Genomic DNA, 16155 nt, shown 5'->3' with positions numbered 1-16155 from the left:
CTCTATGAAATTGATTGCCAGGAGGTCTAGGACCAACAAACGGAAGTACTTTTTCACACAGCGCATGATCCACTTGTGGAACTCTCTGCCACAGGATGTGGTGACATCCAACAACCTGGATGGCTTTAAGAGGGGTTTGGATAACTTCATGGAGGAGAGATCTATCAATGGCTACTGGTCGGAGGGCTGTGGGCCACCTCCAGCCTCAAAGGCAGGATGCCTCTGAGTACCAGTTGCAGGGGAGTAATGGCAGGAGAGAGGGCATGCCCTCAACTCCTGTCTGTGGCTTCCAGCGGCATCTGGTGGGCCACTGTGCGAAACAGGATGCTGGACTAGATGGGCCTTGGGCCTGATCCAGCAGGGCTGTTCTTATGTCTTGAGATCATATGGCACATCCTCCCATAGTAAAAAATTCATTTCCTTTGCCAAATGGCTTCTCTGCATAGTGAACATTTCTAAGCAGAGGAGGATCAGTTGACAGAGAAAGATGCCAAGTAGAATGTGTTTCAGTAAAGGCAATGCAAGTAGTGTTTCCAAATAGAGCTGTATAGTTTAGCAAGCCTGGAATGCAGGCATCTACCTTCTTCATCCACATCCCACAAGTTGCTGCCTAGACCCAACTTGCTATGCCATTGATGGCCAGCACAAACTTGCAATTTTCCCCAACAAATGAAGCTGTGCAGGGAATTACTCAGCCAGATCCATCTACTTTAGTAAATTTGCCCCTTAAGCAAGCTGTTTTGCTCACCTGTCACAAAGTGGAGTACTACAGCCTTTTGCAATCTGGTCCATCTTGTAATTATAAGCCAGTATAAACAGATTATGTTGGAAACTGGACATTTCATTAACTCTGTTCATGACGTTTTTGTAGATTCGGTCCATGATTTCCTAGTTAGAGAAATGGAGTACACACATCAGCTACAAGCAAGGAAACTGCATGTCAGAGAGTAAAATATTGCCTAAGATTAGATTTCATGTTTCCCAAAGGTTCAAGGAAGGATAGACTATTGAGAATATCAGGGTAAAATTCTTAGGCAAGAAAACAAGACCTCCACAGAGCTAAACTCCTACTCATTTTGATACAAATCCATATTTTTCTTACGCATTAAAAGGTGGGGGAACCCTCTTGAACAATTCTAACATGCATACCCACTCCTACTCCTCTGCCTCTTCCACAAATCCCATCTCAGAAAACAAAGCAATAACTGGGAGGACCATTGTCATTAGGCTCAACTATGGGAGAGGAGAACTGGTCTTGTGGTAGCAAGCATGACTTGTCCCCTTAGCTAAGCAGAGTCTGCCCTGGTTGCATATGAATGGGAGACTTGATGTGTGAGCACTGTAGGATATTCCCCTTAGAGGATGGAGCCGCATTGGGAAGAGCAGAAGGTTCCAAGTTCCCTCCCTGGCATCTCCAAGATAGGGCTGAAAGGGACTCCTGCCTGCAAACTTGGAGAAGCTGCTGCCAGTCTGTGTAGACAATACTGAGCTAGATGGGCCTATGGTCTGACTCAGTATATGGCAGCTTCTTATGCTGTACTTCCAGCTTCAAGGTGGAGAGAGTCAGGACTGAAAGCATCATTAACTGCCTTGTTGTTTCCATTTATAAAGTGTTAACAGAGATGACTGTGCTATCATAGCATCATGCTATACATAGGGCTCTCTGTATCAGTTCTCCCTTACAGAGCTATCAGTCTAAGGCAGAAACTGGGGAGTGTGTGTGCAGGTAGAGTGACATGGTTCCAGCCAATCCAGCTGACTTGCTATCTCTTAACATGTGCCCATTCGACCCAGGACATCACCAAGCTTATATGTTGGGCATGACTGGCTTCTTAAAACTGGAAGGGAAAGCACACTATGTAGTTTGCCATTTGTGCACTGGAGAAAATTCCTATTTGCCTACTGAGCAGTAGATTACAAGTTTGCCCTAAGGCATAAACGCACCCACTTATAATCTAAACACTCTGAATGTTTATTCTATTTTTAAAGGTGTTTAAGCCAAATGAATAAGTAAGTTTGGTTAGTCAACTACCATATCAAAGTATTTAAGCCAGAAACTATTTCCATACTATATCACTAGAGAAAGGTAGCAATTTCAAGCAAAAGTTAGAGATCTCTTTGGCAAAGACTTCAAATAATAATATACATATATCTGGGGACAAAAAAACCCCATAAATCTGATTAGGCCACTTCAGACATAATGCAGAATCAAAGTTAAATCTTGGTTCCACGCAACATCTGAGCCTAGGGACTGTACGCTCCCCACCAGTATTCCCTCGAATTTTTATCACCAGTGAACAGAACAAGTTTTGTTCTGGGCAGCAGTATCAAGGCAGTGTGTACACACATTCTATCCCTCTTTCACTCACTCACTCAAGAAAATAAGTAATTCACAGCTCAATTTTTTTAAAAAAAATTTTTTGCTTTCCCCCCAGCCCACACCTACATAGTACTGAACCGCCAAAATATGTTTGGCAGATCAGACATATGATCTGCAATGATTTGGAAGGCATTCTAATTCCTGAGGCTTGAGATAAGGTCAGGGGGAGGTGGGAGAGTGAAATCACCGTATAATGCTTTAAGGGACACTTTGTTTCCTTCAGTGTTAGGAGTGAAATGAGCATGTTAAAAACTTAATGTAAAAACCCAGGAGAGAAGATGAGAACTGCCTAAACATAAACCCGTTAATGTTTGGGGGTGGTTGCATGGTGGATCTTGTTCTCCTAAAGCCCCAGTGTGGTGGCAAGACAGCCCAATCTGCAGAATGTCGCAGGAAACTGGCAGGATCGCTTGCCTGCAACACCCCACCCCCAATCTCAGATTCCTGCAATCAATCAATCAATCAATCAATCAATCAATATTAGCTGCCCCCAACCCCCAGCTCCAGTCTCTCTAGGCTGCCGGGGGGGGGGCGCACCGGAGATTTGGGGGGTGAGAGCCGCCGACTTCCATCCTCCCTCTGTCCTTCTCTGGCTGACTGGCTCCGTCTGCAGATCTTGACTTGTAGAACAAGCCGGAATTAGAGGAGGGCCAGCCGTGGGGGAGAGGGAGATAGGGAGGTGGCGCGGCGGCGACCCAGCCAGGGAGAGGGGGAAACAGGGTGCCAGGCAGTTGGGTGGCAGTGGTGGGTGCAGCAGAGACTGTGTGCTCGCCAGAAGCTGCTGTAAGGGGGCCTGGGGGTTGGTGTGTGCACCTTAGAGGAAACACTGCTCCCCACTTCCCTGTCCACAAGTTGAGAGACTCCAACTTCAAATTGAGGTTAAGAAACAAAGCTGGTCAAGCTCAACGTATATGCTTGGTTAGAATAAACCAAGGTCAGGCATCATGACAAAGTACTTGAAATAAACTAAAGATACAAACCACAGTTTTAAGTGGGTTTAGTATCTGTTTATGCCAAACACTTTGTATTGGGTGTTATATTAAGCTACATTATTATTCAAACCATATGAATTCTTCAGGAATGTTATCCTACTAACAAAATTTTCCTTGTAGGCACACACTCTTGATCTCCCAAGTTTTTCACATGAACCACTCAATGTTGGAAACAAATATTACATCAGAACTGCTGTCACATGACTATTTTCTCAGATTTGAAAGATGAACGATTCTGAAAAACACAACTTACTGGTACAGCTGCCATTAGAGTTGGCTTCAGTGTTGAAACATCACCTTTACTTCCTTTCTTTATTTTAGAGGACTAAAAGAGAAATCAAGAAGTTAATGTGTACCTTCAATTTAGCCTTTAAAAATTTGTTTGCTAATGTGTAAGATGTTGCACTGAAAAAAAAGTCATGCTTAACAGTAACCCCTGGTCAAAAAGTAACAAGGATGAATTTGGGCAAATACTGCTTTAAATACAAATAAATACTTGTTTCCCATTTAGACATTTTTAAAGAAAACATGCACCAGATTGTTATGATGTCATTTATGCAAACCACCTACCTGATCACTGAGAGTCTGAGGTGAAGAATAGCCAATACGGCATCCATGGGACACACAGACAAGTTCTGCGCTCAATTCCAAAACGTGAGCAAGAGGCAAGTATCCAATGTAAATATCTTTCTCTCTGAAAAGGATTATGGTATACTCTGGGTCAAGAAGCTCTGGTACACCAAGTCAATTTCTCTCCATGGTTATTCATGCCCCAATTACATCTCATCTAGATTATTGTAATGCACTCCATGAGGGGCTACCCTTGAAGGCCCAGATAAGAACTATCCAGAATGTACAGCGAGGGTCAACTTGTATGTGCCCCTCAGGTCAAATTAAACCAATTCTTTTCCAGCTGCACTGGTTACCAGTTTGTTTCCAGGCACAATTCAAAATGCTCATTTTAATTTTTAAAGTGCTCAATAGCTTGGAACCAAGGTACTCAAAAGGGCCACCTTTTCTAACAAGAATCTGCCACCCCATGAAACATCTTGGGAGGCCCTCTTGTTAGAGTCTCCTCCCTCAGAGTGCCCCATGAGAGCGCTTTCACAGTGGCTGTTCCCACCACTGGAACTTCCTATCCTAGAAAGTTTGAATGGCTCCCTCTTTGGGGTCATTTAACTGGTTAAGACCCACCTTTTTAAATTAGCATTCCCCAAAGTGTTGATGTCTGCTTCCCCCTCCCCTTCGTTGTCCAGCACTTTGTCACACTGAATTTTATATACATCTGTTGCTGTAAGCCTTAAAATTGAGGAAATTTTTTAGTGAAACACTCTTGAAAATTTACCTGCAAAGTGATTATATTATTCTAGTTTACAAAGAAGCAAAGGAGCTTATTTTTTACCAAACATACAACACCCCACTAAAATCAAGCATTCTGACCAAACACTTGCAAATATTTTAGGACTGCATCAACAGAAGCATTGATCAGCTTATGTTTGTGTTATATAATACAAGCGCTGTTAAGGCCAGCATTATACTTTTCAAGTACAGTACTTCAAAAATCTCTCACTAGGTGTTAAGGTAAAAGTTATTTCAGTGATTCCGGACTGTAAAAGAAATACAAGTGCTACTTATGACAACATGCAATACATACCCCAAGTTAGGAATCCTTTCAGCCATCCCAGTTATACCAGATATAAGATTACAATGAGAGATCATAACTCCTTTTGGAACTCCTGTAGAGCCGCTCGTATACATAATTACTGCAATGTCTGAGGGTACTGGTCTCAGCTTCTGTTTGGCGACAGGCACTTTAAAAAAAAAGAAGAATGAGCAAAACCATAAAAGCAGTTCCAAGCCAAGTGACAAGAAGATTGCTCTCTCTTACACACACGCGCACACACTTAACCACTACTGAAATGCTTTTTATATTCCCAGCTCTACTGTAAACGTTTCAATGTATTCTGCACAGTTAAATAGAAAGAGTTAACTAAATTCCCCTGTTCTACCAGGAAATAATCTGAATTACCCTGAAGCTATTATTTGAAGTTAAAAAAATATTTCAACTCCAATACGTGCCAAACACAGAATTACAGCTGGAGAGGATTTCATGGACAATCAAGTTCAACTATGCATCTGATGCAGAAATCCTAACCAAAACTTGCATTGTGAGAGGACTACACATCTTCACCTCCACTAACACACACAGTTTGATATACAGCTAGAAGCAACTTTAAGAGGACATCCAGTCATACCCTCTCTCAAAACTGAATTCAACTAAAGTAATCTAACCAAAGATTAACTCACTTTGAACAACATCTAGTGATAAAGACTCCAGCACCTTCTGCAACCTGTTCTAATGCTCCACCACATTTACAATTAGGAAGCGCTTTCTCTCAACCTAATAATTACAGTTGCTGTTTGAGAATTTTATGTCTTGGCCATGGTAGACAAGGCAAAGCATTACAACTGTGTTTACACAAATTGGATATATGCTGGGAATCCCAAGGGGAAAGGGAAATTAGATAGAGCATGGATTAAATGTGCTTGGAAGTGACTGTTTCCTGCCTTACTCTTTCCTGTTTTAGCCACAGTGCTGCACCGAGAATGAACATATTCAAGCAGAGCTTCCATTCTATTGGCTCACAGGGCTTCATATACATAAGACATCAGTGTGTGCATGGAATAGAATTGTGTCTTATGGTTATACAGACATAGCCCAGAAATAGCTATTGCTCAGTATACAGATAGCCCTCATTTGTGGAGGTTCCATTCCCACCAATTCCTGCAGACAACAAAAACTTGAATAAAGAGCTTAACCCTATGAGGATGGTGCGGGGGCAGGTTAGGTTCTTTGAACTTAAAAAAAACAACAGTAGAAAGTAGAAATAAGGGGAGAAAAACATAGTATCTTGTTCTCTGGGAATGCCCCCCCCCCCCCAATCCTCATTTTTCTTTTTCATTTTAGAAATAGAGCCACAAAATGGCTCTACAATTTGAAACGCCAGGAGGAAACGAGATCAGAAGTCATTTCCAGCCACTCAGGAACCACAAAGAGGCAAAAATTGCCTATATTTCATGTCATGGATAAAGAAACTAGGTCTCTAAGACCCATCGGCAGATACATGAAACTGTGATCTGTGAAACCACGGATAATGAGGGTCTCCTGTATATCCTTTTGTGCAGCTTATAACCAAATATATCTAGATATATAATAGCCCTCCACCACTATTATGTCTTTTATCTCCTCTAATTTCAAGGAAATACGACGACGACAAAAAAGTGATCACATAGTGAAGAATACATACTATTTTCTGTTTTCACCCCCATAGCTTGAACTGATGCCATCGTGTGAACAATCACACCTTTGGGGAATTCTGCCCATGTTGTTGGTTTGCCATCCACAGTAATAATATGACGCAGTAGAGGAAGCTGAGAAGCAATACTCTGTGGAGGATACATACACAGTGTTTTAAGTTGTTGCCAACTCATATGAAAGACTGCTCTTCTTTAGGACTTTACTATCCTTATATTCACATATCTGTTCCAAAAGAACATTAAAAAAGGACAACCAATTATCATCTAAGCTGTTCATCCATATAACAGTTACAATGTTTAGAATAAAAACTCGGCATCAAGGAAACTGAACAGAACTTCTTCACCAAAAAAGTTTTAAGAGTTTTGAGATCTGGACCAAAAGCAAAGTAAAAGAATTTGTGGTGCGCGCACGCACGTCAGCAGTCTCTATTTTTCTCATCTGTGCGAGGAATGAGTTTTGTTTCGGGCAGCAGTGCCAAGGCAGTGTGTGCACCCATGTATTCAGGGTAGGGCCTTCCTGATTCAACCCGAGTGGGATCTTAAATTATCTCAGCGGATATCAAAAAACTGTGAGTGTGTGCATGCCTTAGAGGAAACAATGCACTCCAGTCAAATAGTCTAAGAGTTTGTAATCACACAACCAAATGAGAGGCTTGAGCCTAATATGCCCTAAGAAGCGTTTCCTGAAGCCAAAAATGTCTTGGTGCATTTACTCAAAATCCTCAAGGCAGGTAAATTCTGTAGAGTGATCCAAAAGCCTCATTGACCAACCACCAATTCCAAAGTGCAAATGAAGAGTTTCAAAATTCAGTATTAAAATGTAGGTGTATGAACACTTCTTCCTTTATAAAAGTGTGAAGCAATATTTTTATACTATCTCCTGCACTGTAATTCTCATGGTGATTCTAGTCACACTAGGATGTCTGCACCTGCAACACCTCAGAACCTTCCAGAACTAGAATGTCTTTTGGCGGTAAGCCCAGCCCCCAGCGGCACTCACCCAGCCACTCCCTCAGCATCCGACTGCCACAATGAAGCCTAAATGGTGGCTGCTGTGGTGGGGAAGAGGGAGAACATTGTGACTGGACATGGGACCACCAAGAGAACTACACTTACAGATAAATAACCTAACTTTCTATGAGGTGATCCACTTGACTAATCACACTAGGAGACTATTGAGCTCCTAACCTGGAAGGCGGGTGCAACAGCATCTGTGTAAGGCTGGTAGCTGTGTATCCCATCCAAGGACTGTGCTCAGAACCACTCTGCCAGAACATGCATGTCTGCTACCTTGTATCCAGGGCATGCATAGTGTCTAAAAAGGACAAAGGGCCATTCCATGCGGCAGTGCAACAGATCGCATCCAGTGGAATTCCCCTCAGGAAAGTTGTGGATGTTGTGATGGCCCTTGTGGAGCGAGCACGTGGTGGAACAGGTAAGTCATGGTTAGCCCATTCATATGCTAGTCTGATCACAGAAGCGATCCAGGCAGAGGCACTGACAGGAAACTGTTTCATCTTTATTAGGTCTTGCGTAGCAGACAAAGAGTGCAATGCACTTTCTAAAGGATTTTGTCCAGTGCAATGGACAATGTCCACTTGACATCTAGATTATGCCAAGCCCACTCTGAGTCTGTGGGATTTGGGAAGAAGGTTGGCAAGCAGATGTCTTGGGACAGATGATATTCTGAGACAACCTTTGGCAACTATGAGACATCCAGATGCAGGAGGGACTTGTCTTGATGAAACAACAGGTAAGAACATAAGAACAACCTTGCTGGGTCAGTCCCAAGGCCCATCTAGTCCAGCATCCTGTTTCGCACAGTGGCCCAACAAATGTCGCTGGAAGCCACTGGCAGGCGCTGAGGGCATGCCCTCTCTCCTGCTGTTACTCCCCTACAACACGTAAGGTTGGTCTGACATGTAGTTCTGACACACTGCGGACTGACGTAATGGCTAGTAGGAACCACTGTTCCATCTAAGGCATGCACACGTGTACGTGCACATGCTCACAAATTTTTGGATGTCCGCTCAGTTCATTTTAGATCCCGCTCAGTTTGAATCAGGAAGGCCCGATTCTGAATGCATGTGCGCACACAGTGTCTTGATATTGCCACCCAGAACAAAACTCATTCTGCAAACAGATGAAAAAAATTAGGAGACCACTGGTAGGAACACTGTTTTTAAGGTAAGATGCTTGGGGGAGCAGGTAGCTAGAGGTCTGAATGACTTTTGCAAGAGAAGTTCCAACTTCAAGTCCCAAGGCAGGGATAATCTAGGTTTAGGGGAAACAAATGGAGCAACCCTTTAAAGGAACACTTAACTGGCTCCTTAGAAAAACATGAGCATGAGAAGAGTACGCTGCAATGGCAGCCAAGTGAACTTTTCAACGAAGCAACCAATAAACCAGATTTCTTGAGATCCAGCAAGTAGGAAAGCAGAAACTTCAACCAAAGCCTCTAGGGCAGGGGTGGGAAACTTTGGCCCTCCAGCTGTTGTTGAATTACAACTCCCATCATCCCCAGCAACAATTAGGATGGTGGGAGTTTTAGTTCAAAAACAGCTGGAGGGCCAAGCTTCCCCACCCCTGCTCTAGGGTGAGGTATCTTTGGAGGCCGCAAAAGCCTTAAACTGTTTCCATATTGCTTGACAGGAAGAACTTGTGGACGGTTTCCTGGACGCCTTCAGGACCTTAAAGAGCTGTGATCTGGTTGGGCAAATGCACCATACTGTAAGGTGGAGAGGGTGTAGACAAGTGTGTGGAGCACTTTCCCACACTCCCTGGTAAGAAGATCGCCTGTCTTTTGTAGTGGTAGGTATTGAGCTCCTGTCAGTGAAAGAAGGGTGGTCAACCACACAGCACAGCCACTATGGGGCAATAAGGATACTGTCTGCCTTGTCAGTCAGTATTTTCTTCAGGACTCTTGGCATCATTAAAAAAGGCAGAAACATATAAAGTAGTCCCGATGTCCATGGTAGCAGAAAGGCATCTCCTAAATAGTTCACTCCCACGCCTGCCTGGCTGCAGTACTGAGCACATTGCTTGTTGTCCGTGGTGGCAAAGATGTCAACTCGTGGCTGTCCCCACAAAACAAATGTGTGTGCTATTACTGTAGGGTTCAGAGTCCATTTGAGTGAGTCTGGGTATTTGGGGCAGCTTAAGGCATCCACCCAAAGATTCAGTTTTCCAACTATGTGGGTTGACGAGCAAATGTGGTGAGTAAGGCACCATTCCCAAATGTCTATGGCCAGTTTGGATAGCTTTATTGAATGGGTGCCACCTTGATGATTAGATAGAACTAGCATATCCTGCGCAGAGCATCTGTAAGTTAGGACTTTATTGCTCACTCACTCAGCCTCCCCCTTCCCCTTCACTCGCTCACCCATTTTCTTTGCAGCAGGGTGTGTGGAAACAGGTTTAGCCCAGGAATCTTGAACTACCTCCAAGACTGTTGGAAGTAAAAGCAAAGACACTGTTGTGGTAGTAGTGGGCTGAATACTTGGTCCTTGTTTTCCATAAAGCCCTGTTGGGTTTCCAGGCCCAAATATGATACCATCTTCTTCTTTATATACATTTCTCTAAGACATAGCCATAGCTAATCCCGTGTGTGGCAGCTCTAGCAAGAGTTCAGAGAGCTGCCGCACAGCCACAGGATGGGTGGGGGGAAGAAAATGGCGGCAACAGTAGGTGAAGAAAACTGTGACAGCTGGCCGGTGGTGGGATGGACAAGCAGGTGGTAGAGCAAGCTGCCAGCAGGCTGGGCAGGCAAAATGGGGGTAACGGCAGAGGGGGGAATAATTGCTTTCCATTTTCTAACTCTTATTCTAGCATACCTGTCTCTCCTAGATATATCCTCAATTACAGTTAAATCCTAACAACTAATATGCTTTTGGATTGCTTCAGTGCTCACCAAGCAAGTGGCTGTACCTGTCGTACTGAAGGGCTGAGAAATAGCTGGATCTTGCCCACAGTAACAAGGTAGCATCCCTAATGACCGGGCTGCTGGATGGTGACAAGTAGGGAAAAGGGTGAAGTTGCCCACAGTAACTAGCCATGCTCTCTTTCCTCCTTTCACAGCTGTCCTATGAACAATGAAAGTCAACACTTCTGCAATGGATATAGACTAGAGACCTACAGCAGCTATGGCAATCCATAAGTTAGAATTCTGAAGGAGGAACGCAAGACCTGGCTTGCTCTTCACTTGATTCAGCTATGCCTCTCCAAAAGCAGAGATGCCCAAACATGGTGCAAGGGAAAGTCAAATTCATTGCAGTCACCACCACTCACCATTCCAGTAGCACTACAGCCCTTTTTCTAGATTGCACTCTAGCTGGTTAGTTTAAATGAATCTGAAATTCAGCTCAACTTGTCCACCATCTTTGTCAGGAGTTATCTGCTTTCTTGGGCTTTCCAAGTCCACACTCACTTCAAGAGAGCCTCAGTCTCTATATCTGTATCTCTTCATGATGGAAAGTGTTACATCTGGCAGAGTTTCTTTTTATACAACTCTTACAGCAGTTTCTCAGGGTATCAACTGTCAAATCTATAGCTTCTTGGCTTCCCATCCCACATTACTATAGCTTCTAGTGTGTCAGTTTCCTTCTTGAAATCAGCTCACAGCCTCTCCCATCTTTTCCCTCTCCATCAACAGAATCCAAATGAAATAGCTATGAAATCACTTCAAATCTCTAAACAAAGAGTCAATTCATTAGCACCTCCTTGCCTCAATTCTATTTCTTCATAAATTTCCTTAGGCCTCTCTCTTCCATCCATTTGCTCAGACTGCTCCGTTTCCTTCCTAGTTCCTTTCACCTTTCCAAACCATGGCTTTCCTACTTCTGGGGCAGTTTCCAGCTGTTTTTCTATATTTGTCCTCAATCTTATCTGTAGAGATCAAGGGCAACTGCTATGGGGAAGGGCAGAAAATGAGCCACAACTGCATTTCATTCTCCCTCTTCTCAGTCCACCCAAGCTGCCTTGCCCCAACATTAATCCAAGGCATGCAGGCTGGTATTCACCAGGATGGAGATTGCAGGGATAAACAAACAGTCCACATGCCTTGGGTTAATGCCACTGCAGGGCAAGGCAAGAGGCAGCAAGGCAGCCAGAGGTGAGACTAGTTATTTATTTATTTTATTTATTTTTATTTTATTCAATTTCTATACCACCCTTCCAAAAATGGCTCAGGGTGGTTTACACAGAGAAATAACAAATAACAAATAAGATGGAACCCTGCCCCCAAAGGGCTCACAATCTAAAAAGAGACATGAGATAGACACCAGCACCAGTTCCTGGAGGTACTGTGCTGGGTTGGGGGTGGATAGGGCCAGTTACTCTCCCCCTGCTAAATAAAGAGAATCACCATGTTAAAAGGTGCCTCTTTGCCAAGTTAGTTGAGTGAGAGAAAGCAGACAGAAGGGTTGAAATCATGCTATGACATATCAGCTCTGTCAGTCAGTCCCCTGGGCCTCACTACCACTAAAAATCCCCATAGAGAATTATAATATAGACCATATACTCAGAGGCATATGGTCCTCAAAGCGCTTTTATAAGCAAGCTGAATGTGTGTTTCGTAAGTGTGCTGTGAGTCAAAGGTTTAATCTATTAAGCTCAGTCTCCAAGGGACTATCTAATGGCACTTTTTTGAGAAGACACTTCAGATCAGGCAGGATTCCTCCATGATATGTTCAACTGAGAGGACACAGATAAGTCTTTTCTTTTACTCCATTCCAATTAAAAGTGTTTGTGCTGCATAAATCAATGTACCTAGCATTTTACAAGGTTAAACCACATGGATCACTGCAGCAAGTTATTCATAACATAAAAACTGAATACGAGATGGGTATAAAAATCTATACTAGAAACTGTTTGAGGACTAACCAAGCATCAATTCAGGCATTGGACTAAGCAGGCAGAGGCTGCAATCTTATGCAAATTTACCAAGAAGTAAGCTCCAATAAATAGAACCACTTAATAAACATGCATAGGATCAGAGATGTAAATGTCTTTTTTATTTTATTAGAAATCTATAGGTGCATATTAGCCACTTGTATTTCTGTGTTCTCACAGAATAGGATAACTAAATGTGTAGATGAAAGGTGGAAACAAGACAGGACAGACTGTACTTTATTGATATTACATTTTCTTCCACAATATTTATTTTTATTATATTTGTGCCCCACCCCAAAATTCCATCTCTAGGCAGTTTACAATAGCATAAGACAAAGTAAAACAGACATAAAAACCTCAACAATTTAAAACCACAAGTCTATTTAAAAAGCTTGGATGAAAAAATGTGTCTTTAAATATGAAACAAAAAGCCTTCATATACCTGAATCCAATTCATCCAGAAGAAACTATCCTTACCTTCAATTTTGTTTGCATCAATTCTTTGCTAGTAATAATGGTCGCTACCTCCGTTTCATTTAATCCATGTACTATTGCAGGACCACCTAGCGTAGCATAAAGTGTAACAACTAGGGGAAGAAAAAACACATAATGTATTTACCACCATAAATGTTCAGGTTATCAAAACATACACTATATGCTGAAAACATTAGCTTAATACACAGCTGCTGTGAACACAAAAATTAATATTTTTTGATGTTGCCACATAGTTTTTCTGCAGAAATGTACAAAAGTGTTATTCTACCTCTCCGGGTCCTAGAGCAGAATCCCTATCTTCCTATTCAGTTACACAACTTTTTGCCAAACAAGAACATGAAATAATCGCCACTAAACTTAACTTTATCAAGCAAGCATGATTCTATGTATTTATTTTATTTCTTTAACATATTTCTATGCTGCCCAAAACTTGCATCTTTTATGGGTGCAAAGGGAGTATCCAACACCTGGAGGAGCATTCCAGATTGACTACCTGGCAAGGGGTTTTAATTTCAGGCACCTTCTTCCTTTTGTCTCCATTTACCAGACAACAAGGACATGAAATAGCAGCTGTAAACCGCCTAGAGACTTCAGTATTGGGCGGTATACAAATATTTATAAATAAATAAATAAATAAATAAATAAATAAAGTTTACTGCCAGCCTTACTGCATAGGGTATTCTGGATATTTGCATTGTTTTGTTCTCCATTTGCCATTGGTGCTAATTGCTGGGTTTTGGCTTTTAGACAATGGTTTTGGATTTTTGTTCAATTATTGTTTTGATTATTTTAGGTCATTCATCATAAATGTATTTATTTAGCAAAATTTTTGACCACCTGACTTCCTTAGACTCGAGGCGGTTTACATAAATTAAAACAACAATGAAGACAAGACAAGATGGGGGGGAGGGGAAGAAAAAAGAAAAAAAGAGAAAAGAACCCTCCACACATACATTAAAAACTAAATGCCTGGCAAAATAGATCGGTTTTCAGGAGCTTCTAAAAGTACAGAAGAGAGGGGGCATTACGAATCTCAGGAGGCAGAGAGTTCCATAAGGAGGGAGCTGCAACAGAGAAGGCCTTCCCATGAGCCCCATGTACCTCCCCTGGGACCTGAGACTACCTCACAGGCTGAGACTACCTCACAGGGCGGGTCCAAGTTGCATGGGAGAGGCGGTCCTGAAGGTCCGCAGGCGCCAAACCCTGAAGGGTTTTATAGGTGATAGCCAGCACCTTGAATTGGACCCGGAAGTGAACTTGTAGCCAATGGATCAACCTCAGCAAAAGTGAAACATGATCATATTTCCATTGCCCATAAGTAGCTGGGCCATGGCATTTTGGGACAGCTGATGATTCCAGGTTGTCTTGAATGGCAACCCCAGGTAGAGCAGCAGCAAGTATTTATATGCTGCTTTTCAACAACAACAAAAAGTTTCCAAAGCAGTTTACACAGAGAAATAAATAAATACAAATTAATCATTTCCTTGGTTGTGGCCTTCCAAATATAGTTTTTGTAACAACTAAAAGGCTGATTATTAATCACACATAGTATAGCAATATTTAACTATTAGAAAGAAAGCTTCACAATAAGACCATTCCACAAAAAATGCACTCATAAGAATTACAGGTAATGTAAGCACTACAGGCACTTCCCATAAAAATTGATTGCAAGTTAAGAAATCAATCTTTATTTCAGTCTTAGAACAGCATAGAACAATTAAAAAAGGGAAAAGACATAAGATACAGGCAAGGGGTAGGATAAACAGTATAAAATATAAGATTATTGTTATGGAGCTATAAAAGTTTAGGGTAGTAGTAAGGAAGAAATAAATTTAAGTTTTTCAATATGTAATATATGAATTACAAAGGCTGTCTATGGGAGAGAAGACTAGAGCCTAGGAAGCAGTATTTTATTTATTTAATTTGTATACCGCCTGGCTCCAAAGGCTCTAGGCGGTTTAGAATGACTAGGTAGGCCAGAAGGGCTCAACATATAAAACTACTTTAAAAATAGTTACAGGTGTTTAGAAGTACATAGAAGAGATTAAAAGTAAGCAATTAAAAGGAGATTACAATAATTTATGTGAGAGCAGAGGCTGAGACGGGGTTTATGTAGGTTCAGCCTGCAGGCCCACTATGTGGAAGCTGTCAAGGCCTTGAAGATTCTGCAGCACAGAATTTTGCAGTGTTGTGCATGATGGTGGGATCATCATCTGAGATCAGCAGCAAGGTATAAAAATGTACTTGAGCGACCAGGATGCCTGAGGAGTACTGGTGAGATGAGGTTGGTGCGGCTATCTCTATAGAAGGGGCAGAAGAGGAGAACATGCACTGTGGTTTCGACCTGCCCTGTGTCACAAGGACATAGTCTCTCCACAAGTGGGATCTTCCTGAACCTGCCTTCTAGAACAGCTGACAGAAGGATATGGCAGCACGCCAAAGTAAAGGTCCTCCTGTGGGCTGGGATTTCTGGTAGTGACAGATATGCAGTAGGAGTGGGGAGGTCTCTCATACTTTCCAGTGTCGGGAAGTTTGGGACTCTGCCTAGGTCTGTTTGGCGTTCTGTGTCTGTTACCCTTTGTTTAAGCACAGATTTGACCTGGTCATATTCCATAGCTATTAGGAGGCGGAGGAAGAATTTGAAGCTTGACAGTTTGGTCTGAATAGCTCTTTTCCAAGAGGATAGGAAAGAGTCCTGGATAGTCAGGGGGGCCAGTCCATGAGGAAGTTTTACCCCGCAGATAAGGATGGCCAGCCATACTCTAGCCTCCACTTTCATCATTCCTGTCTCTAGTCGGACAATGACACACATCATGGGACGGAGGACAGCTTTTAAAAGTTTGGATTGTACCAGTTCCAGAGGAGCAAAGCTGTTGCGGGGGACCCAATTGTGCATCATAGAGGAGCTGTGCCAATGACTTGGCTTGAAATAATTTGACCGCTGTAGGGATGTATTGGTTGTCTTTGGCCTGCAGAAATTTCAGAATGGCAGAGGAACTCCTCTGTGCGGCAAGAACAACATAGGCCCTTTTGGAGTCTGAGGCATGCACGACCACACCCAAGTACCTAAAAAAGATTACT

General features: G+C 42.5%; 1 protein-coding gene across 10 annotated transcripts in view; it reads right to left on the bottom strand.

The window, feature by feature from the left end:
* Positions 1-16155, bottom strand: part of ACSL3 (acyl-CoA synthetase long chain family member 3) — a 99981-nt gene that overhangs the window by 26224 nt on the left and 57602 nt on the right. For all 10 annotated transcript variants that reach the window (XM_053306738.1, XM_053306743.1, XM_053306733.1 and 7 more), the window contains 6 exons: positions 13057-13166; positions 6681-6819; positions 5027-5183; positions 3943-4066; positions 3626-3697; positions 749-888 (listed from right to left, as the gene is read on the bottom strand). In XM_053306738.1, the coding sequence (XP_053162713.1) occupies positions 749-888; positions 3626-3697; positions 3943-4066; positions 5027-5183; positions 6681-6819; positions 13057-13166 (742 nt within the window). The remainder of the gene's footprint in view (positions 1-748; positions 889-3625; positions 3698-3942; positions 4067-5026; positions 5184-6680; positions 6820-13056; positions 13167-16155) is intronic.

Source organism: Hemicordylus capensis, chromosome 3, assembly GCF_027244095.1.
Source record: "Hemicordylus capensis ecotype Gifberg chromosome 3, rHemCap1.1.pri, whole genome shotgun sequence".
Lineage (NCBI taxonomy): Eukaryota > Metazoa > Chordata > Lepidosauria > Squamata > Cordylidae > Hemicordylus > Hemicordylus capensis.
Note: the sequence above shows the minus strand (reverse complement) of the source record. Positions and strands in the feature narration are given on the sequence as shown.